We start from the raw sequence: 24313 nt of genomic DNA on the forward strand, positions 1-24313 counted from the left end.
TTTGGGGGGTTTCTGATAGAGAACTGCTGAGAGTGAGAGTTTGACTGTCATCCCCCTCCAGCAGGTCCAGGCGATACTGTACATTTACAGTAAGTTTGGGGTCTTTGAGATTGTTTAATGAGTCTCTATGCAAAGTCAGATAGTTGGGTCATGCAGTCTGCAGAGTACTTGGCCCATTTTGTCCTGTATATTGCAATGGAAACCTCTGATTATGTGCAGAGACAGTAGTTTAACACTGGAGCTTCCAGAAGATGATCTGTTTGTCCTCTCCACCTGTGATTACAGTGGTGCACTGCTCATTCATCCACATGGCCGTGACAGCTCCTGCACAAAGGATTACAATTCCCACAAAGGACATATGTTAATAAAATAAATAAGAATCGAAATAATCGTTTCTGTAGTAGAGCACGTGAAAGTCCTACTTTTTGCTTTTTTGGCATATTGCATCGACCTTTATTTATTTAAGTTATGATGAGGAAATATTGTGACTCAAAACAAGACACATAAACAGTAGATTAGCAGGAGGGTTCACATACTTTAGCTGCTAAATGTGGGAAGATTGGGCGTACCTGAGTGTCCAGGGATCCTCTTTGTAACAGTGTTGCTGAGCAGGTCCCAGAGCAGCAGGTCACCCGATTGCCCCCCGCAGAGCGCCATGTTCCCGTCCCAGCAGAAACACCTGTACCCACACGTACACTCTGTTATGTGTCCTTTTGACATGACAATATCAGTCGACAGCAAGGTTTTAGAAAGCCAAATTTAAGACTTTTTAAGATGGTTTTAGTGCCAACTGGACGTGGATTTAAGACCAATTGAAAAAACAAAATATAAAAGCATAAGAAAAAGGACAACAGGAAATTATTAAGAGACATTAAGTCCAACTGTGTTTAGTAAAGCAGATACTGTACGATGCATATTGCACTACTAACCCTGTTGTGTTAATCTAAGAGTGGACATACAGCACAAAGAAACCAGTCATTGCATTCCATTTTGCAGATGGTGTGATCTCACCTCTGCTCCTCCTCAGCCTTCACAGATGAGATCACCATGCCCGTCTGGACGTCCATAACCTTCAGACAGGAGTCGGCTCCGACGCTGAGAACGTGTCTGCTGTCTGAGGAGGCAAAGTCACACTTCTTAGTTTAAAGTCCGGCATGGCTTCCAGGCAGCCGAAGGGTTCGCCGTCAGTTGTTTCTGCCCGAAGGCTCTATTTGCCATCACGCACCGACCAGAACTCAAAGCCACATGTTGGATGGTTTCACTCTTACCAGGGCTGAAAGCCATGTGGTGGATGGTTCCAGTGTGGCAGTGGACTTGCTGCAGGATTCCATAGTTACTGGTGTCCCAGATGGTGGCGGTGCCATCTTTACATCCTGATACCAGGAGAGTGCCAGCAGGATTCAGACCAATAGTGTTGACCTAAAAATGGATTTCAAACAGGCAATACCAAAAAAAAAACATACTCAGTTACTAACCATCAGATATAGTTGTGTTGTTAAAATGTCAAAAAAAGTAATTTACACCACATGAGAGAAGGCACTGGTGGGAACTGGTTGCCACTTCTCCAGATTAATTTTCATAACTTTCTGGGCCATAAATATCACAAACAATAATAAACTACAGCATATTTGCTACCTTTTCTCTCGTTGAATACTCCTTAAAAATTTAAGTAACAACTTTTGATCACGGGTGTGCTTAGCTATAATGTGGTACATTACGGACAATAATCTATGTGTTTTGAAATGGACACAGGTCTTTCATCAGCTACAAATATGCTACAACGGCTGGGAGGTTTTGGTCATCGCTGGTCTACATTAAACATTCATCAGCACCAAAATCAGCATCTTCACTCACCCCAGCATCATGTTCACACTCAGCCAGCAGCTGAACCTGGGACCTCTTGTGACTCGATGCATCATCAGATGCACGGTGCCAAACCTGCCACGCAAACACATCCATACATGTACTGACTGCTGCTCTGGCTTATGAATGGGAATATGATTCTCATGGATAATTCACTATTCTTTTTTACCTTGACAGTGGAATCCCAGGATGCCGTGTACAGCTGGTCATCGTACCAGCACATCTGACTGACAGCGTCATCATGTCCCATCAGTGTGTCCTGCCGCCTGCCGTAAGGTATGGAATAGAAATAGCTAGGGGAAAGGAACATGAGTCAGCCAGCGGGAAATCAACACATAAAAATCTGAACGTCAAATTAAATGTGCATACATACACATTGTTGTCCCATGAAGAGCACACCACCGTTTTATCATCTGGCAGCATCAAACATGATGATAATGCCTGGAAAATAGTCAAGTGTTTCAGTTTAGGTCTTTTTTTAAGTGAGAGAGAGACAAAGAAATAAGACAGAGAGATAGAAGAGCTGAATAGTAAAAGACTACTGATGCTGCATACCATGTTGGAGAAGGACATGCTTCTCTGGAAGTCACTCAACTCTTTGGAAAACATTTTTAGTGTTGAATCTGGAAAGGAGAGTGAGAAAGTTAAGATGTTACATAGTTTAAAAGGGTAAAATCAACCTGAATCAACAATGAAATAAAACTTTGAAAACGTTCAGCCAATTCACTATTTGGCTTGATTTTTCGGTAGCATTTTACTTTGAATGTTGTGTTTTAAATATAATAAGGCAACATACACGCATTAAAAGCAAGTTTAATTCTTTAAATCTCAATATATGTATTGGATAAATAAAATCCTCTATCCATTGGCTCTTGATTATATTTCAGGTACAATGTGTATGTGTATAATATGCACATGATTCCTTATGAGCAACAAGTGTCAACGGATTTCTTCTTCTAGTAGTTAATTTACATGCACTTTATTGAAAGAGTTCACTTCCAATTGTGCTTAAAAGACATTTTCCAGACCTTGTGATGTGGAGAAAATGGCCGATCCATCTCGAGTCACAGCAATGCCTGTCACTGCTCTGTGTGTTATAGAAATTAATATTTTAAGAAATATTTAATATCAGAAATATATATAATATATATATAACAGAAAAAAAAATCAAAAACCAAAAAACACTCTTGGTATTTATTCCATGCCAGCACGCAAGGGATGTAGTGTAATACAATTCTGTGTCAATCCTGATAAAAAAGAAACAGAAAGAAGTTGATGATGGACGATTGAGGAGTGGAAAAACACTGTACGGTTGAACAAAGCCTGGTTTCTGCTGCGACATGCTGATGGCAGGGTGAGAATTTGGCGTCAACAACATGAATCCATGGATCCATCCTGCCTGCTATAAACAGTACAGGCTAGTGGTGGAGGTGTAATGGTGTGGAGAATGTTTTCTTGGCTCACATTAGGCCTCTAAATACCAACAGAGCATCATTTGAACGCCACAGCGAAGCTAAACATTGTTGCTGTCCAGATCATCTCTTCATGGCAACAGTCTAGCCTTTTTCAAATGGAAGCTTCCAGTTTGAAAAGCAGGGGTTTTCACTCCAGCCTCTCTGGACGCCTCCTTACTTACTCTTTATGGATTTTGTGGCTGGTGAGGACTTTCAGATTCCCCATGTTGGCCCAGGCCAATTTCTTGCTCTCTTCGGTCAGGTCTTCAAAGGAGGAGTCCTCACTAGGGGAAGCTACAGAACAAAAAGAGGAACAACTGCAGATATGAGTAATATAGATGAACATCTGAACTATGCAGCGTTTCCACCATGGTGGTGATGCATTACTAAATCGGAGCACTTCCTTCCTGGTGTGGTCATTTGTTTTTCTAAATGGGTAAACAGTCTACAACAGTCTGCAACGAAGTGTGAAACAAGTTGTAAAATACATTCTGATACATTCCTGCAAAATAACCCATTTGTAAAATTCTCTGATATTCCTTGACTTCCCCAGAGAATTTACAAAATTTTCCCAGGCTGGAATACACCTTACCCTGAATAAGACAATATGAAACTGTGTGTGTGTGTGTGTGTGTGTGTGTGTTACCTGGAGACAGCTCGCTGAGCGGTGTGTTGATGCTGGAGCTGCGTGTGATGTTCTGAAAGCGGGGTGTGATCCTCTGAGGGTGGGGGGTGGTGAACAGTTGTTTGGGTGTCTGGCCAAACTCCAGGATCTGGATCAGCATGGCGATTCTCTGGTCAGAGTCCTCAATGCTTCTCAGAGAGAGAAAGTTAAACTAGTAACTGCATCAAATGGTGTAAAGTTGAATGTTTGGAATTGTAAATCTTAATGGATTTCTTTTATACCTATCACAGTCGATTCCACCTTCATAGGTCAATGGGTGAAACACTGAAAAACAATGAGATCAATCTTAGTCTATGTCTGGTTTTGGTGGGTTAGATGTTTGAAGGTCTAGCTGTGAGATATTTTACCATTATGGGCCGCCACAGCTTCGCTCCCTCTCTGTTTGAAGCCAAACACCAGGTCGATCCACTCATGAAGGTGCTCCGATACGTACTGACTCTCCAGCGCTGTCTTATTCTTCTGAAGTAAATCACTGGCATCTGCAGTAATAATAAAAAAAAAACTGTGTTACCCCACACAGTTACCAGAATGTAACATACTAGTACACTATCCCCAGAGCAGAGGCATATGACCCATGGGTCCCATACAACAGCAGTTACCTGAGGCCCATGGTGGGAGGATGACATCACACACTGAGCTTCCATTCTGCCTTCTCCCCAGGTCAACACTCAGTTTGTTTTCCAGGAAGCTGCAGTCATCTCCATAAAACTCTGGAATCAGCTGCAATACAGGGGAGAGGCCCATATGAATTCAAGAGTCTGTCAGAGAACATATCCATCTAAAGAAAAACATGTCAACACACACAGGTCCAGATTCACTAAGACTGTATTGTAAGGGCAATTTGTGCATTTTTTGCACCAAATTTATGCAAATCAAGTTGAGCTGCAAACAAGCCTTCGTTGCCCACACTTAGTGTACAGTATGGCTTTCTGATTTTGACATTTTTGTGATATCGTGCAAACTCTGTCTATAGTGCAGACCTTTAGTGAATCTGGGCCACAATGTCTAACTTGACAAAATGTACAGTAGATAAATATTTTTACCTCTTTGAAGTCAGTTGCACCCTCTAAGCAATTTTTCCACGTTTCACCTATGCTGTAAACAACCAGTTCATATCGATGATTAGCAATGTGCAAACATGATTTTAAAAATCACATTTGCAATCTTTTAAAGCCCCACAACCATATTATCATTTTGCATTTACAATAAGCGCAAAAGAGTAAACTTAAATTCCACACATTTTATGTTGAGGATCTTCAAAGTTGTTGTAAGATATACTGTCTGTTTGCAGGGACAGAGACAACTAACCTGTTAAACATCCGATCTGCGTGGTCATAGCGGCCATTCTGCAGACACAGCATGTGCTCTGGAGCTGCAAGGGACAACATGTGAAGGATGAACATGATGTGATCAGGAAAATTAAGAGATAAAGGAAAACAAAATCAGCTTTGATTCATTTTGAGTAGAAACAAAGGAAGCAGCTATCAACACATTTCCATGTGATTTACAATGGAGCTGAGTAGACTTTCCCTGGACAAAGGTTAAAGTTAAACAAAGGTTAAAGTTAAATAAATAAGATTGAGGGAGCAGTTGCCAGACACACTGGCTGTTGCAGGGATCAAACCTGGGACCGTCATAGATTTGATTTTTTCTGCATTTTTTTTCTCTGATTTTTTCTCAGTTCAGCAGCTCAGGAACCACACTGTTCAGCAAACAATACATTTAACTATAAAAGTAAATATGGAGAAAAGTACTAAAATTTATATTGATACTCTATAATGTGCTTAATGTGGTGTATATTTCATTTTTCAATGGCAGGCAGCTTTAATAAAAGATGCTCAATAGAAAAAAGAATACACAAAAAGACAAAGATAATATTTATTATCTAAGTTGCCCTCCCATTGGCTGACTAAAGCTCAATTTCATTCTTCAATTTCATTAAAGTTGACAATTGGGATCGTAAGAAGCCCTTCTCATCTATCACTAACATTCCATCAGAAATGTTTACGTGTTGGTAATAGTTATCATTTCTCTCAAAATCATATGAAGCAGCCATTTTTTCCCCATGAGCTTTAGAGAAACAAATCTTTAGAAGCTTTAGGTTATACACTATTGGATTTGATTTTGAAGAAACTTGCACAACAGAAAATATGACACACTGTGGATAAACTGTGCATAAACACACTGAATACAGGCTGCGTTTACTATGTTTCCATACATGTTATGGCTGTGTTTTATGTGTTGATTTGAAATGTATGACATACCGACTCTGACCAGGTAAAAGAGGACGTAGCCTGGAGATGAGTAGTGACTGCCGAACATGAAACGAGGCTCAGGCATGCCTCTGTAGCGAGCCTGTGTGCAAGGGAATAGATTTGTGGTTATTGAGGACAATTAGATTTAATGTAACTATGCCTTGTGCTACTAAACTATGGTGAGGGCCAACGTAGAAACCTGCTTTGGGTTTCTGGCATCCCAGATCGGGGGTGATCTGGGATGCCAGAAACCCAAAGCAGGTTTCTAGAGTTATAGAGTTTCTGCAGTTATAGAGGGGGGTCTCTATAACTGCACTCACTGGTATCAGACCTAGACTCACCTAAAACAGACCCACCAACACTGCAGTTACACTAGGCTTACAAATAACCACCTATGGAGAAAACTGCTAAAATTTGAGTTGACACATAATTTGCTGAGAGCGATGCATAGTCAATTATTAAAAGAAAATATCTAATGAAGCGATATTAGTTCTAAAAGGTTTTGGTGGAAAAAAAGAAGGAATGAAAAACAATGAAAAAACAATGAAAAAAATACACATAAAAGACTATTCACTTAAAAAATTAAGATGAGTCAAAATCCTACCGAGCCACTGGAGCCAGAAGCAATTATTAAAGAGTAACTAAACCTCAAACCCAAATCTGTGTAAAGTCTGACATCTAACGGTAAAAAGCATGCTACTGAAATGGCCATCTGCTATTGGCTGATCTTTGGTGCCAGGTGATGTCACCACCTGTTGTACTCTATAGAAGGCAAGTTTGAAGTTCACTGAGTAAGGTAAAAAGACACAGCATAGTCTCACCAGTAGTCTTTCTAGTCGCTCTTTGTTCAGGGCTCCCACAGGCTTGCTCAGGTCTCTGAACGTGGCAGAGTTTGTCATATCTAGGAGACAGAAGAGTCTTCACTACAACTACAAGTCACACAGCATATTACAGCATTATAACATCTTCCATTTAGTTGAGGCTTTTATCCAAAGTGCCTTTCAGTATCAGGAGTGCATACATTTTCAGCATGGGGGGCTACAGTGGGAATGGAACCTCTAACCCTGACAGTGACAGTGCCTCACTCAACTCCATGTTGATTCCCATTCATTCCATACCTACCCAGCTGTGTGCTGGTGTAGTCGGCGATGACCCAGGGGAAGACGGGGTACTGGGAGAGGTCGTTGCAGCTGCGGTCGGCCAGGTTGTTGAGGTGGAGGAGATACTGGTAGTTGCTGAGATGGCCGCGCTGCCACTGCAGCATGTAACTCTCTGCCGTGTGCTCCGTCATGTGGTTCTCTGAGAAAAATGAAAGAAATGTCATGGTTAACTGCTTCCAGGGTTTGACTGATATGGGTTTTTGAAGGCCGATAAAGATATTTTTGGATTGTAGCTGCTGATAGCCAATATTTTGTGCTGACATTCAATTTCTCTAAATTTGACCATTTTCAAGACAAAACAATTCCAAACTAGAAATAACCGCCTCGTGGTTGTATGCCTCCGCCAACAAGTCAAGTTGCAGTTTACATCCATGTCTGTCCAGACTCATAAAATATATGTAGTGAAGACTTTGAAGGAATTTAATAAAAGGTATTAAGTGTATTTTTTGGCGAAATGGAAGTTATCACTATATTGACATGTATGATTCCAGTGAATAATATCCAGTGAGAAACATGCTGTCTTCACTTAGAGACTATTTTTACAGAGGAGTACAGAGGACTCATAGAGAGCTTCGTCACATGGTGCAACGACAATCACCTGAAGCTCAATATCAGCAAAACCAATGAGCTTGTGGTGGACTAGCAGAGGAACAGGAGGCCCCCTGTCCTGGTTGTCATCTTTTGTGAGGTCACAGTGACCTTGACCTTTGACCTTTGACCACCAAATTCTAATCAGTTCATCCTTGAGTCCAAGTGGACGTTTGTGCCAAATTTGAAGAAATTCCCTCAAGGCGTTCCTGAGATATTGCGTTCACGAGAATGGGACGGACGGACAACCCGAAAACAGTGTTTCAGTGTTAACCCCCAGATTTTTATTGTTGTCAGGGTGGAAAAGCCTCTGAAACAGCATTTACACCTATAATAATAATGATAATCATGCATACTTATGTGGAATCTGATCAAAATGTTGCTTTAGAACCAATTCAGGTTAAGGGCTTCCCATAGACAACCAGTGTAGTATTGATCAATACTACAGGAAATACAGTGTGTGATCAATCAAACTGCAGACCATTTTAAGGCCAGTTAGAATGAATTATAAGTCTAATTTCACAATTGAAATAAATGGATGTTTGAGAAAATGGGTCTGCACGACTGGGATGATTTGTCCGTGGAAAAACAGCACACCAACAAAACCACAACATTTTCAAGCCCTCTAAAACAGAATTTAATTTATATTGCCCTAACTAAAGGTCTTCAATACTATTAAATACATAATTTTAAGACACATTAAGACTTTTCAGGACCTGCAGACACTAACAGATTCAGTACTGGCTTTCAGTTTTCTCACCCAGGAAAGTGGCGATGTAGTAATAGATTTCATCTCGGTCTGCAGTGTTGTAAAACTTCAGGTAGATGTCAGAGCAGGAGTCGTTCTCAGTGCAGAACACCTCCAGACCCTGGATGAGGTGAGAGAATGCACACACACACACACACAATGAAAATGAAAAGAGTGAGAGCGAGTTTTTAGCATTTCAAACCATCTAAGCCCTATTAACTACACTATTATTCACTACTAATCCCAGATAATAACCCAGAAGATAACAGGTGGGTCATTGGAGGGCAACCTTGACATTTTTACAATTTGTGACTGAATAATTCCGCAAGTTCTGTGACAGAATGCAATTTAAAGAAGCAGATTAAAGTGTGCAGTGCCTTTGATGAATTCACTATATTTTGACAACCTTGTCTTCAATATTTGCAGACTATTTAGTCATTTTAATTGGTCTATATATGGACCAAAATGGTAAGGTATGTGAAATTACTGGGCAGAGGCAAAAAGAGAATTTCCCTCTGGGGATCAATACAGTCTCACATTATTATTATTATTATTATTAAATGGAAAGCACTGGCAGATCTCTCCTCAGTAAAATCCTAACTACCTTGCCAGTTGTACTCACCAGCGGTCTGAGCCCATGTCTTCTTTTGTAGATCCGCCTGACACTGTGGAGTCTGATTTGAATCACCTGTTCCTAAAACCACAAGTCACATCAAATCATAAATTTACCTGAACAACTGAAACAATAATGCATGTGTGATGAGGTGATTGTTGTTGAAGTCACGCTAAATGGACTGCGGGGATTGGAATGCCACAAACCGGATAACCGTTGAGCGGCTGGAAGTAGAGGTTTTCATCCGTGATGCAGACGTGGCCGGGATTGGACACCAGAGGCATGACCATCTCCACCTCGCACTCCATGTGAGGCTTCTCTGCTACGCTCTGAAAGCTTTACACCAACTTCACATCACTGTCTTATCCAGCTGCCTTCTCCAACAGTAATAAGACATTTGCTTTAATACTAATGGTAAAACGGGTCCATAACACAAATCAAATGGCCTCTGTTGACAATGAGTGTCTGCAATGACCATGAATTCTTTATCAAAGCAACATGCATATCAATACATTTCTGCTTTATATGGACATACCTGTTTTTGTCAAATGATGATCTTGCCAGTCGTGATTGTAGATTGGCTGCAATCTAGAAACGGAGATAAAATCAATCTCAAAATAGAATCTAGAAAAGTAGATGGTAACGATACAAAAAGTATTCTTACTAATGGTGAATTTGTGTTAACTAAATATTTAAATATCATTAATACATGAGGCAAAAGGACACATTTCTGCTTTTGATTTTCATTGTCTTTAAGGCGAGGACCTAAGGAGAGGGCCATGCTCCTCTACTACTGAAACTCCACTGAAACTACAAAATTTGCATCCAGACAACTGGCCTATTGTGCAACAGATGTGACTTGGAGTCCTGTATGTCGACGACTCACCATTGCAGCCTGGTCCCCAAGCTTCTCCAGACAGGACGCCCTGTGGAGCTGCAAAATTCACCAGATTCAAAAGGAGCACAATGACAACAGCACAGGATAACTGAGCACTAAAACAAATGCAAGAGACGGTCAATTTGACGTATTCCTGAGTCAACAACACCCAAAGTTGAGCAAGAAAATGAAGGTGAGAAGGCGGAGTGAAGAGACAACAGGTCAGTGTATTCAACAAAGCAAACACGCTCTGTCCCTTTGATGTGACACTGCAGTAGTATTGGGTGTGAGAAGTTTTGTCTTCGGATTCACACCTGGAACTGCTGAAGGTCTAGAACTCCTACGTACCTGAAGTAACGTCTGGACAACATCCTCTGTTTTACTCCAGACTTCCAACTGAAAGGTCACTCTAGTTCCTCCCTGTCAAAGTGACAAGAGAAGTAATTCAAAGTGGGAAGAGTGTTTCATTTGAAGAAGTGAACAAACGTAAGGGCCTTGTCTGATCTCTTGCACTTCTAAGGTTTGGGTCATGCGTTCTGTGCAGCTAGATGCGCGCAAGCTCGAGATGCACTGTCCATGTACCTTGGCATTTGTGCTTATTGTGCTTTCATGATGATATCTGAAAACTCCAATACTTTAGTGGTGCTGTAGGAAAAATCAATTCTCCACATCCACCCAAAAAGAAGAAAAAAAACATTGGAATTGGCCGGTTGATCCGGTTCCTCTTTGTTCCGTCAATCCTCAACAAAGGTGCCTCTATGTAACTTCCGTACCGCCTGCGTTGTTTCAAATTTCAGACCGTGCACGGCTCCCAAATGTGGCAAACGTGCCCATTTGTTGTATAATTTTGACTGCATGCACTCCACTGTGTTCATTTCCCCATGAAGCATGAACCAGGTTTAAGACTGGTTGTGCGGCGTTTACTCAGAAAATGTGAATGCGGATCTTTCAACGGATTCTGTTCTTGTGTCTTTACACACAAACATACCAGTTTGCACACTGGGGAGGGGAAAGCTTCAGATTACTGTGACATGGATTCCTGTTGTGTATTTCACATAGAAATTGTCCTCTTTCCTGGAGTAAGTGCACCAGCAGCCATTGGATAAAATGTTATACTGCAGTTTCTGTCATGATTCAGCCTGTTGCCGCAGCACACCGAGTTCCGATTTTCAAAATACAAACACAAAGCACACCGAAGTGTACAGTGATGTCCACGCAAAAAGCGCTGAACGTACAGAAATCAGAGTAGGCCCTCTATTAAACTTTGGTTCACTCACCCGTTCGATTCTGTACGGTGCTATGACATTGCCTTCTTTGATGTAAAAAACCTAGAATCAAAGTTGAAATGGGATTTTTCTGTTTATTTACTTCCTCAACCTGCAGAAAACGATCATGACAATCTACTACAAATGATACATTACTGCAACAATAAAGACAGCTTAACTGCAAGCCTTTATGTCCAAGAAAACAGAAACATACCAGTCTTTATCACAGTGTGACAATCGTTTAAGATCAAATTCATAACAAAATATGTAAATGATAACGCACCTGTCCACATAAAATAGAGATGGCTGATGGCTTGGTCCTATGAAGAAAACACCAATCAAATAAGTTAAAATTATCGCAGGACAATATCACTGTACTCCATTACTATATGGTTATTACATATATACCAGATTTCATTTGTGCTCAGCTACAAGCAGTTTGAGTGTGCATAAACTTAAATGAAAACTAAAATTGGTCTATTCAAAATGACTGAAATGTAAAACTATGTAAAAAAAAAAGTGGAATAAACCAAAACTGAAAATGATTGTCATTTAGATTGTCAGATATATCAGTAAAGACCACTGATTGGACAAACCAACCAATTTGTAACTAAATTCTGTGAATCCTGACATTTTCTAGTTAATTTATGAATATGTTGTTCAAAAATACATTTGTACAAGTATGACCTGTGAGCTCAGGTATGTATCAGCGTGTTGCTGACGTTGGTTTCAAATATGGTTTGTAAGCATAGCTAACATTGGCAGGCTAATTTGAAGTTACCCAACCAGTCTGGCAGGCTAAATAAACTAAAACATTAGTGTGTAAACTCAACAAGCAGTAGCAGTGATCAAAGTGTGCTCACTCAGTGAAAGGGTTGTCCTCTTTCTCCACAAACTCAATCCTCTTACAGTCTCGGAGAGGGATCTGCAGATGGAAAATGATGAAGAGAATGAAGAAGAGAAAGTTGAATGTTGAAAAAGAGAAAACGTGGTTACTAGACTAAGCATAGCACAGATATAGAACATGCAATTGTGATATATACATATGAATATGATATATATATATGAACAGAGCTTGAATTTCAGTATGCTATGCTTTGTTTTTCCATCATATTTTTCCTAATTTCTTATATATGCTTATATTTTTGATATGTTTATAATTTTTCATTTATTTTCACAGTGCATGTTTCATTTCATATTTTAATATTTCCTTTGTCTCAGCATGCTCTACTGCTGTTATTTTGTACATCCTGCATGCATGCACATGATCCCCATGGGAAATTTTTCATTCTTATATTTCCACTTCTATGTCCATGTTCTAGTACTGTAACTGCCAGCTGTGTTTGATGGTCGTGTTTATTTTTTTCTATTCTTGTTATTGTCAATTTTTCTTTGCTGTATCCTGTTACTATTTGCTGCTACAACAACCCAATTTCCCCATGGGAATCAATAAAGTTTCATGTTATCTATGGTAACATTATGGCAATTGCTGTTGAAGAACATTAAACATTAAAAAGTGATTACAACAAACCTTTAAAATTGGCTCTGCGAAATCTTCTGGATCAAATATGATTGATTTGGAACACACCTTGAATGACCCTCTGATCTTTCTGAAAGGAAAATAAAGATGCCATATACAGGTGACTTTGCTGTTTCCAAACACTGTTAACCATCACCACCCTCAGTTGATACTCTAAAAACTGTAACTGTAAAACTGTAGATATGTTTTACACTAGAGTAGATTTAGAAAGAAACAGCATTAAGAATTTGGAAGCAGTCCCTGATTGTGTGGTGTAGTGAGTGATGTATTACACCCCAAGCTGTGTATCATCATTATTAGTGACCAGTTACCTCTCCTTAGTTGAGCTGCGGGTCACTTGGTGTGCAGTGTGCTGTTCGAAATAGTATTCCTCCAAATCCAGCAACAAGAGAGAAAATCTAGGGAACGATAGAGTATGAGATCATAAGAAACAGCAAAAATGACTGCTATAGTGAATTAAACTTGCTGAGGTTTTAGTAGCCTATGCCAACCATTATAACATGTTTTACACTAGAAACTCTATCCACTCTATCCATTGCCAGCTACTCAGTAGGGGTAAGCTGATCTGAGCTTGGCACGCCTGCATGCATGATTATACAGCTTTTTACTGAAGGAGCTAGAAAATACATGCTATAAAATGCAGTTCATAGACTTCCGCTGTAATAATCAATCTTTAGACTAGAAGACTCTATTCAAATTGCAAACTACTCTGTATGGTAACCTGGTCAAAGTTTTGGAGCAATAAAATGAATTCAAATCAGAAGAGCTATGAAAAGGACCCCCATATACATATTAGGACATGCATTGTCCCCTATATGAAAAGATTTATGTTATGCTTTACTACAGAACTGCATAACTGTTGTACTGTTGGTGAGGAGACATGATGTGAGAGACATCTATGTTCACCATGACTATTCTCTTACATTGTTCCAATGTGATCACTTGTAGTGAATGGGGTAAAAGTGACATCAAACTATCCACTACACTCATTTTGATGGGGACCTTCAATCACTCAAAGATGCTTTGGGCTCCTTGGACCATAGTTGAAAAACACTAGTCTCCAAGGACTCCAGATAGCTCTTCACACAATAATTCACCATCCATTCTTCAGCACTCTTTCTCTTCTTCCAGGCCCATATGTGCCAAACTCCATTCAGTAATCTGGTTATTTAATGCCTCCTTGCCTTTCGATAAACGTACATACCACACCGAATACAACTGAAGACCTTTACAGATTCGGTAGGCTTTTCTGGTGATTTCGGCATAAATATAACCCACCAAGCAGCACTTATTTCAATAAAAAACTGTTGTTCTCACTGCTCGTGCCCTCCACGATGCACTTCGGCGCGAGAAGATTGTGGGAATAACAGGCGAACCAACTGTAAAAGTTCAAACTGTATAAAATTGAGCGTTGCTTGGTGGACTATAATTATGCCGAAGTGTAAAGTGGCTCCTACCATTTTAGGAAATGCCTCGAGTATTGTATAAGGTTTGCACTTTTACCAATAATTACTGAAACTTTAAACTGCCATGTTTCAAAAAGGACTTTGGCGTGGCATTCCCTCCATACAACAGACAGGGCAAGACTTGGGGCTACATTATTTCATACTACTAGCACGTACACATTTTTAATTAGAAGCTATCTTCAATTGTATTTTTGATAGCTCACAGATTCTTTGCCCTACTCCAGAATAAATGACGTGCTACTGTCAGCGAACCCGCACATAATGCTGTGATGGAGCAGATTATAATGTCCATCATGTAGCTGAAATTGAAGAACTCATTAGTAGACTGGCCCAGCCTACTAATGGGAATACACGGCACTCAGTCGAGAAAAACACACCCCTGGCATTTCAAAGCTCGGGTTTAACCCAGTGAATGACCCCCCATCTGAAATAAAGTCATATCAACTGTTGTTGGAGCACAAACCTTTCTTTAGAGCGTTCTTTCATCTTTAAAAATGCCATGACTGCACACCATCTTCTTCAGAAACTGAACACCGTCCAGCCACAGTGAGATCTCTGTAAACACGGAAACTTGCTGGCCACCACGTGACTGACCTCAGACAGATGATTCCTTAACAGAGAGGAGAAAATGTGAAGAGGTCTCACTCCGCTTCTATTTCCGGGTACCACAAACTTCATGGCGAAGTGTGGAGCACCAGAGTCTGCTTAGCGTTAATTTTTGGGTTGACTTGTAATGTTACAGTCAAAGGAAAACTATTTTTTAAATGTTCAACTGCAACATGGTTTATTTGGGGTCTTCGACAACAAACTGTCAGGCAATAATGCATTATATGTTGTCAACCTACTCTTTTAATTAGCCAAATATCGCATACACACCAGCAAATTTTCTAATCAAAAACCCATTTTCTTTGGATTATAGTGACTATTTATGCACATTGGAAAACATTCACTCGAAAGCTAGTTAAACTTAAAAAAACAACTATTGAGTGGTTTATCTTCCTGAACATAGACGATCTTTGCCTTGAAACGTGTGACGTGTCATCGGGGACAGTGAGGGAAGTTTGTCATCCTGAAGTGTCTCCAATTTGAAATACGTGTAAAATGTAAAATGTAAATCCAGATTATTTTAGGAATAATGTCCCCGCCGCAGTGTGGCGGCAGGATAACATGCAGTGGAAAAGACACATTACCGGCCTTACGTTTAGCTTCGTGTTCGTTGTATCGTATTTCACAAATAAGGTGAGTGCTCACTGAATTTGACTCGAATAGTTTGAAGGTGAAGTTAGACGATGCTAGCTACCGTTAGTTACATTGTAACGTTAGACAACAAGTCAAACCCATATTATTTTTCAGTGCAGCTGAATTTGGCCTCAAACGGACTTATTTTCAAAGGAATTGTTTCAGCCCCATTGACTTTAGCATGGCTGACAAATGCGAACTGACTTCCAAAATATTGGACGCCAAAACACTTGTGCAAGTTCTGTTTTTGGGATGGACTGAAAGGCATCTAACTGACACTGCTATCCAGAGCGATGAGATCAAGTTTAAATCCCTGTATCGCCAACATGTACAAGCAACCAGCAGCAAGGAGTGCACGGCTCCATCCCTCCCGATACGTGCCGTTATCTGGCGTAACGGTGTATGAGAAACTCCATTAAAAAATCGATCAATGTAATGCTGACTTCCTTATCAGCAAAGAAGCATACCTCAGTGAACGTGATGTAAGACATTTTCTCAATCTTATCTAACATAGATATGATCCATCAAACAGCACTTTGAACAAACACAACATACTTTGGCTGAAGAGGGCTGCAGGAAGAACAGGCGAACCGGTTATAAAGTTGACATTTTACTAAAATACCTGCTGCGTGGCGTATTGGATGTATGCCGAATTGAAGAGAGGATGCTGATAATTCGTATATCTTAATTTATGTTCTGCCAGATACGCACTGTTGAAGATAAGCAAGGAAGACAGAATTTTCAATTGAGTTTGGCGTAAAGTGTTTCCACACAAGACAGAACGCCACGTATCGGGTCTAATGGTGGAGCATCATCTAGATAGGACCGGTGTTAAGTTAGTTGCCAAGGTGTGATATGGTTAGATAGACCGATATATTAGTTTGCCAATATATGGGGTCGATATTGTTCTTTTATTAAAAATCCATGTTCTAGTCAGTGTTGTGGTGGGCTCTGATGCAGCTTGTTTGATTATATATTTATTGTATTATTAATAAATAGTACACTGGTTTTCAATGGGAACCCATTAACCTGAATTGATTCTAATGGGACATTTTGATCAGACTCCACCCATGTATGCATGAATGTGTATGATTATTTATGGGTTTCAATGGAGAGTTGATAGTGTCCATGTCCAATGGTCTAAATACTGTTTCAAGAATACAATTCTGGGGGAAACACTGAATACTTGTAATGGTCAAATTTAAAGATATTTGATATCAGCATAAAATATTGGCTTCAGTCCAAAAAATATCTTTATCTGCTTTCAAAAACCCTATCAGTGGAACTCTGGGTGTGACAGCCACTATATCACTAGACCACAGTCAAATGAAACATTGGCAGCTACATCAGACTTAGTTGAACTATCCAACTCACATTAACACGCAAACAATACAGTAAGTATTACATAATAAGCTATTATTTACCAGTTTTTGGCACCCATTGCGGCAGTAAGGCTAACTCCCTGCCAATGAATGTTGTTGGCTGAACAATAAAATAAAATCCCCTTGAACTGGCTGGATACCAGTCCAATATAATCCTAAATAGATGGCTGCATGACACTGACAAATCACATTGTATTTATTTTAAGTATAGCAATTGCAGTCTGAACAGTAGAGATACATGACACACCAGTTGAATACCTTAACCTACATGTGTATGGACTGAATCTGACCAGTTGTTTTGACATGAGTTGTCAATCTGTTTTCTGTTTTGCAGTTTGTCTTGTCTGTGTTAAAATTCACCTATCCAACCTTATTTCAAGGGTGAGTAGCTGGATGGAAATATATGAAACTAAAGCCCTCATAGCATATTTTATCCTTCAGTTGTTATTACAGGGTGTCTGCAGGTCCTTAAAATGTCTTACAATATGTTTAATGTTGCCTTTGAGTCTTCAATACAGTTTCACAAGTTATAGAAATGTTTCTTTTTCATGATGAACTATGTTTCCATTGAGTTTTTTTTTTTTTTTTTTTTAAATCTTTCAGGCTTGTTTGAAAAAGTTTGAAAAAGTCTTAAATTTAACTTACTCCGGTCACCCTGTCTTACTTTTTGTTTTTACTCATATTTTAAAATGATCTATTGTGTGCACGCTTTTTATGAGAAAGAAAACTAACACTAAAAACATTCATGTGTTCAGATGGCAGACGTTTATTGGAGCTTTTCTGCTTCTGCTCTCCGGAAAGCTGGGATGGGTGGAAATGAGCCGCATTACCAGGTAATTTCATAGATGCTAGAACAAAGTGCCTTAACTTGGTAAGAGTAGGATTCAATTTCAACCACTCTGCAAAGTCATTCAGTTCTCAGAGTCTGCCAATAAGGGGATTTACCCTGTCTTTTTTTTTTTTTTTAATCTATTTCAATGTTATGTTACAGATCAGCAGCTCTCTCCTGGCTTCCAGGGTCACTCCTGTTTGTAGGAAACATATATGCTGGCTCCAGGGCTTTATCACGCATGGTATGTCACATAATTCCTCTCCCATGGCTTTGGTAGCCTGTAAATTACACACACTGTACTCTAAATAGTAGGGTAGGTTGGAGCCATGTCCTGTATTTCTACATGTTGGACATACAGTATCTGCTTGTTTTATATTCTTTCTGAAATGAAATGAAATGAAAAAGGAAAGCTGTGGAGGATGTGGTGCCAGTTTCTGTGCTGCCTCCATGTTGCGCTTTCATATTAGTGACAACAATTCTCAAATCCAATCTACCTCCCCTTAAACCTTAATAATCAAATCAAATTCCTCTGTTTAGTTACAAAGTAGCCACTATACTGTTTAGCTATAGGCAGTGAAGATGTTGCTTGAAACGTCACTCTGTTTTTCATCTCTGTTCCAGGACATTCCTTTTTTCTTCACTCTTCAAAATTCCTCCCATGTTGTCAGCTACGTAATCCTGAAGGTTGTCCACAGGGAGGTAAGTGCATGCAATGGCTGCTAGATTTGAATATGAAGCATTATGTGCAGTGCGCTCCCTCCCTGTGTGTTCTCTCATCTTATTCATGGGGAGCAAATGGAGGAAATAGGAGCCTCATATTGTAGCTTATGCAAGTTGAAACCATCACAATAGTTCACTCTTTGACATGGTGCTTTGATTTCTCTCTTGTCGTCAACAGAAGATGCAATGGCTGAAATTATTAAGGTTGGTGCTTTTTTCCCTATTTTCTTCACCCGAGCAGGAATGAGTGAAAATGTGAAAATGTAAATTTGTCCAGATAGTTTAACTGGGGGAGGTCCCGTTATTCTTTATGACCCCATACATCATTAAGGGGAACATGTAAAAAATGGGAACACAGTGGGAATTCTAATTGTTGTGACTAGTAATTTCCTTGTGGATCTGCTGTGTCTACATATTCAAACACAGACTAGAAATGTACACTGTGACAAATTACAAGACAGCATGTTTGAATGTGGATGTTTTCTTTCCTCCTGTAGTGTATCAGTCATGCTGGTCTCAGCCATCAACCTTCCCCTCTATGATCCTCAGGTAAATAATTCCTTATCATCAAATAGTCTATTTTTTTTATCACTAGAGTTGGAATTTTGTTATTTGCCCCTCCAGATCTAGTCTGTTTAACATGTTTTCATACTTTGCAGTTTGACTTGAACAGCTACATGTGGGCTCTTGGCCATCTAGCCTGCGTTGGTGAGTCCTGAGTGTCATGTGCTAAAGTTTTACACAATCTACGCCTTTTCTTAATCTGTCCCTTTCATCATTTCTGCTCTCTCATGATAGAGAAAAGCAGTACAGTTCTACAGTACAGTAGAACAGATGAAAAGTGATATATTTTGATAGAAAAAGTAAGAATGTGAATTCATTTTCAGGTGCATACAGAGCGTTCCAAGTTCAGTACAAATCCAGTCATCTGAGGTGAGTCTTAGCACAGCGATGGGCAAATTTGATGGTCAAAAAATAAACAAATTAAAAAGGCAATATAATTACTGCAAGGGCTGGAAAGTGTGTATATGAATGCATGCTACTCCTATACTGAGCCCAATTATATCGTAAATGGTATGTTGCATGTCGTAATTGGTACTTTTCATAGGGACAATAAGCATAAATTTGATACGAAAAATCTGCTGCACAATGTTTTCTGTATTACAGTGTGTCTATCGCATATGTTAACATAGAGAGGATAACATATACTGTACAGTATATCTGCCTATTATGGAGTAACATTTTAGAAAAATAAAATGCTCAGGATACTTGTGGGCACATGTTTACGCAACACTTTTTGACTATGTTCACAATGAAAAATATAAAGCTACATCAAATGAAAAGTAATAAAAATGCATAATGTAAACTATGTTGTAGATATATCACACAAATCTTGGGGAAAAAATGTAAGATTTGAAGTTTTGAGTTTGAGTAACAAAAGTGTCTCCTCTCTTCCTGATCTGATGAGTGAGGTTTTGCAGCTTACAGTTTCTGTATACCACATATTCTGCTGATGAAACCATTAGAAGACAAACCTTTGCCATGTTTTTCATACTGTGTTCACATATGCACAAAAAATTGCTGAGTCATTGGACTGAGTCCACTTGAGAGGCAGAAACAGACCAAGTGTGAACACACCCTTAATGACAGTTGACTCTGCTTTCTCTGTAGTGACCTTGAGCAGCAGTGCATTAACTACTTGTTCAGGTGAGGATAAATGCTCATAAATGGTTCCAAAATAATCTGGCTCTGATGCAGAATCTATGTATGAACACAGCTTTCATTCTTCCTGTGCACCAAGATTTCCCGCCAGAGACCATTCCAGACACCTGAAATGAAAGAGGGATTGTGCAATCTATGAATTTTATCAACCTCTATCAGCCATCAGCAGGAATTGCAACATCGATAAAACTTATCTCCTTGTACACAAATACGGGGGAGTGTCTTGTATTTGTTCCAAAACACAGTACGGACTGGAAAGGAGTCATTGATACTGATCAAAACTCCTGTCAACTCCCTCTAGATAAATTATGGTCATTTTTGTGTTATGGGCCAATAACAATATTAGTTATTGTCATTGTTTTAATTGGGGCACATAGGGTGAATTGACGGGGTCTCATTAGTGATGACGGGACGGTCTTTTCTGATTTAGACTGATCAGACGGGTGTATTTTTACATAAAAGTATGGCCTAGTGCAGCTTTAAGTATTATCTATGACTAATGCCATTCCTGCCTTTAATCATCAGTGTGCTGCTGCTGGCCATTGCTGCTCACCCTACTGGTAAGAGTTTTCTTGTACATGTGTTGCCTATTATTTAGAAGTTAAACATGGTCTGCTGTGTGGCAATTTGTGGCAAATAAGTATTGGTTATGAGATCTACATTTGTACCTTGCTGACAACCTTTGTTCCTCTATAGGTGACCTGCTGGGTGCCTTAGAGTTCCCCTTCCTTCTGTCCTACACATTTCACTGTGGTTGCTGTGCCAGGTAAAACCTCATAATCCTTTGAGATGTTGTAGTGCTCGTACACAGCACCCTATTATTTACTACAGGGTGCTCTACTACACTACCAGTCAAAAGTTTGGACACGCCACATTTTTCTTTATTTTTACTATTTTCCCACATTTTAGAATAACAGTAAAGACATCAAAACTATGAAATGACACAAATGGAATTATCCAATGACCCAAAAAATCTTTAAATATTTTAAATGCTTTAAAGTAGCCGCCATTTGCCTTGATGGAAAGGCAAAGGCTTTGGAAAGAAATTCATACATAGGCATCAACTTCACTATTTGTTTTTGTTTAAGAAACTAATTTCAAGCATTTAAGCATAAGCCTTTAGATCAAAATGGCTTTAAGAGAATGAAAAACATAGTACATTCAATCAGGTGGGTCCAAACTTTAGACTGATAGTGTATGTGAAAGAGCAGAATACTGTAAAGCTACCAAGAGCAGGTTGCCGTGTTCAAAGTGGGCTTAACATGTGACACTTCGAATATAAATACTCTACTATCATAATAGTACCCTCCAGGATTCTGCAGTCAGAGTAAGAGTTCAGCCAATGAATCTAAGCACCTTCTTGGCAAATGGGAACAGCTACAGTAGAACTGTGCAGAACAGAAATGGAAAATGCCTTGGGTGCCAGTGGGTGTTTTGAAGCAGAGCCCAGAGTTTGAACTGTGGCAATGCAACCAGTTCAGAGATGCCAGAGAGGTGCATAGGAACATGAACATTAGCAACATGTGGAGGCTTGCATGTGCCATCTTCACATGGAGATGAACATGTCTGTGCTAGTAAAATATTTCTAAGAATTAGTTCGGTAGCAGCAAGGGCTGAAACTATTTTAAATGTAGGCATTTAGCTGCCGCTTTTAGGTAGAGTGACTTAAATAAGGGGTAGAAATCAGACCTAAGACTTTTCGGTCATGGAGGGTGAAAAAAAGTTCATCCTTCAATATGTAAATATAGAAGATCAGGTCATTTGGTCTACAAAGGGCCTCTGTTACCCCTGATCCTTCAAAAACATAATTTGATAGACATTTTTTGTTATCAATTATTTTATCAGAGCAGGTGTCACTTATTTCAAATGGGTGATATTTTAATTTGGAACAAAACTCCTTTAGTGTTTTGTGGTCTGTTTTTGAACAGCTCACTACTCTCTAATAGATAATTTTTTTTTATTATTATTATTGTCAATCAGGTATGCGTTATGAGCAGTGGACATTCATTGAATTGTTGACATAATTTAGTAATTTTCCACAAACAAATTGACGTCCAACAAGACAAAAAAAATTATAAATTAAAGCTCACATATACAAAAAGCTATATTGGGAAGGTAGGAGTAAGCACAACTCCACATCTCCACACATATATCCCTCCCCATCCCTCCCCTGGGCAAACCCTAATATATAAAGCTAAATTGATTAAAGCTTCTGATTAGAGCTGAATCAAGAAGAAAAAATAAATAAATAAGTCACAGTATATTAGTTGCTTAAGAGGGTTGCAGCCAAACTGGATTCCCGAAACAAAATGTTTCAGAGCTCCAGGCGATCCCCGGTCCACGGAACAAGTGCAGTATTTGTGCAAACTTTTCATCATACTCAAACTCAGCTTTCTAATAGATAATTGTGTGTCTTATTTCAGTGCCTTACTGGGTTTTTTGCTGCTGTTGGCGACAGTCAAACTAAAGAGTGGGCTGTCTCTCGAGCACTGTGGGGTCTGGATTTTTCTGTCTAAGGTAAATAAAATTAAATAAAACAGCCACTATTAATCAAAGGAATTTGAAATTGCTTTAAGAACACCTGCTACTTGAAAGAGGAATTGTAACCTCATTATTTTGCCACACTTTCCTCCCAGGTCACTGCCATTTCTCTGTCCCCATTTATTTTCCACATGGATGTTAATGCTCCGTCTCTTATCTGGTGAGTACCACACCCACCTGCAAGAGCAAATGGTTGTCCAGTTTTTGATGTCAGTTTTTGTCACATTATATCCAGTGAGTTTGTCCTCTCTATTCTCTTCCAGGCTACCTCTCATTATCAGAAACATATTTGTTAATAATAGTGTAGTGTGGCTGCAGTTCCTTAAAAATCCTGAAAAAGCCTTAACATAAATTACCTAAATTCAAGGTCTTAAGAGTATTAAAATCTCTTAAAAGTTACAGTTTAAAGGTCTTATTTTTTTTCCTTTTCTTTCTTTCTTTGTGCTGCATGTTCACTCTTAGATAATACAGAATAGGGTTAGTAGTAAAATATGCATCCTATCTGCAATTCAACTTCAAATTCATGTCACTTAACAATTAATTTCCTATTAAATCGATGGTCAATTCAAATCCAGGTAGCATTAAAGAGGTGTTGAAATGTCTTAACTTTTGCTTTCTGAAACCTGCAGATACCCTGGAAGTACAGTGATCATTATTGACATATTGATGATTTCTATAGTGTTGATTATTCTGATGTGTTACAGTGTGTTGTTCAGCCATGTGGGAGAGGCCCTGCTGGTGTATTCAGAGAGAGAATCTCAACTGTGATGAGCAGACGGCAGCTCACCAAATGAGCCACAACTTGCACTTCATGACTTTTATACACTCTTGAAAATACATTTTTATTTTTTCATTCATTATTTTTGTAAAGAATCTCAGCTCATCTGTGCTTTGATAATCAAAATAAAATGATTTATATGAGCTTCTGTCAACTCAGTGGTATTTGGGGTCTAGAGGTTGTCATTGAGGTTAATGCAAAACTGTGACAAGTTGACTGGGTGTGTGGGCGGAAAACATAACGAAGCTGGTTATTACCAACTGACATGGAATGACTGGACCAACTGTCCTGATTAACATGCACCGAGGTCGTCTTTCTGTGAACTGTTACCTTGAATTGGTGGAGGGGATCCCCTTCTGCCATCCTTTAATACCCAAATTATGCACATACCAGTTGAAATTCCATTTCACGCTAAAACAACAAAAGACAAACTTGGCGCATGTTATAATTAATCTATATAAAGTAAATGGCACAGAAAGGGTAAAAGGTGCTCTTACACCTGTAAAGACAAGGACTCACCTTCTTGGAGCTGATGTAACCAGAGCCAAAACTTTGACATGTCAGTTCTTATTTATTAGTATTTAT

At 39.3% G+C, this 24313-nt stretch overlaps 2 protein-coding genes across 3 annotated transcripts; one reads left to right on the top strand and one right to left on the bottom strand.

Moving 5' to 3' along the window:
• Nucleotides 1–7: 7 nt before the first annotated feature.
• nsmaf (neutral sphingomyelinase (N-SMase) activation associated factor) lies at nucleotides 8–15077 on the bottom strand. Of its 2 annotated transcripts, XM_071900942.2 has the most exons (31): nucleotides 14978–15077; nucleotides 13360–13446; nucleotides 13040–13118; nucleotides 12372–12433; nucleotides 11792–11828; nucleotides 11521–11571; nucleotides 10592–10663; nucleotides 10253–10300; nucleotides 9902–9954; nucleotides 9573–9702; nucleotides 9376–9447; nucleotides 8766–8874; nucleotides 7380–7556; nucleotides 7079–7158; nucleotides 6267–6357; nucleotides 5311–5374; nucleotides 5046–5097; nucleotides 4602–4722; nucleotides 4350–4481; nucleotides 4224–4266; nucleotides 3964–4130; nucleotides 3500–3611; nucleotides 2892–2950; nucleotides 2419–2486; nucleotides 2237–2304; nucleotides 2033–2156; nucleotides 1855–1938; nucleotides 1269–1419; nucleotides 1012–1114; nucleotides 570–679; nucleotides 8–324 (listed from the first exon to the last, which is right to left on the bottom strand). In XM_071900942.2, exons 1-31 carry the CDS (start codon nucleotides 15013–15015, stop codon nucleotides 230–232), a joined length of 2739 nt encoding a protein of 912 aa, XP_071757043.1. In that variant the 5' UTR covers nucleotides 15016–15077; the 3' UTR covers nucleotides 8–229. The 2 variants fall into 2 exon arrangements, with proteins under 2 accessions (XP_071757043.1, XP_078147515.1); XM_078291389.1 differs by lacking the exons at nucleotides 8766–8874; nucleotides 9376–9447; nucleotides 9573–9702; ... (7 more) ...; nucleotides 13360–13446; nucleotides 14978–15077 and having other exon boundaries at nucleotides 7376–7453.
• Nucleotides 15078–15561: 484 nt separating this feature from the next.
• slc35d4 (solute carrier family 35 member D4) lies at nucleotides 15562–23876 on the top strand. The gene is made up of 15 exons (XM_071900951.2): nucleotides 15562–15753; nucleotides 17470–17516; nucleotides 17891–17968; nucleotides 18127–18208; nucleotides 18589–18666; nucleotides 18866–18891; nucleotides 19185–19236; nucleotides 19347–19395; nucleotides 19575–19620; nucleotides 20359–20394; nucleotides 20935–20969; nucleotides 21106–21175; nucleotides 22833–22926; nucleotides 23046–23110; nucleotides 23655–23876. The coding sequence occupies exons 1-15, from the start codon at nucleotides 15682–15684 to the stop codon at nucleotides 23716–23718; spliced, it is 894 nt and encodes a 297-aa protein (XP_071757052.1). The 5' UTR covers nucleotides 15562–15681; the 3' UTR covers nucleotides 23719–23876.
• The last annotated feature ends 437 nt before the right edge of the window (nucleotides 23877–24313 follow it).

Source organism: Centroberyx gerrardi, chromosome 22, assembly GCF_048128805.1.
Source record: "Centroberyx gerrardi isolate f3 chromosome 22, fCenGer3.hap1.cur.20231027, whole genome shotgun sequence".
In the NCBI taxonomy this organism is placed as follows: domain Eukaryota; kingdom Metazoa; phylum Chordata; class Actinopteri; order Beryciformes; family Berycidae; genus Centroberyx; species Centroberyx gerrardi.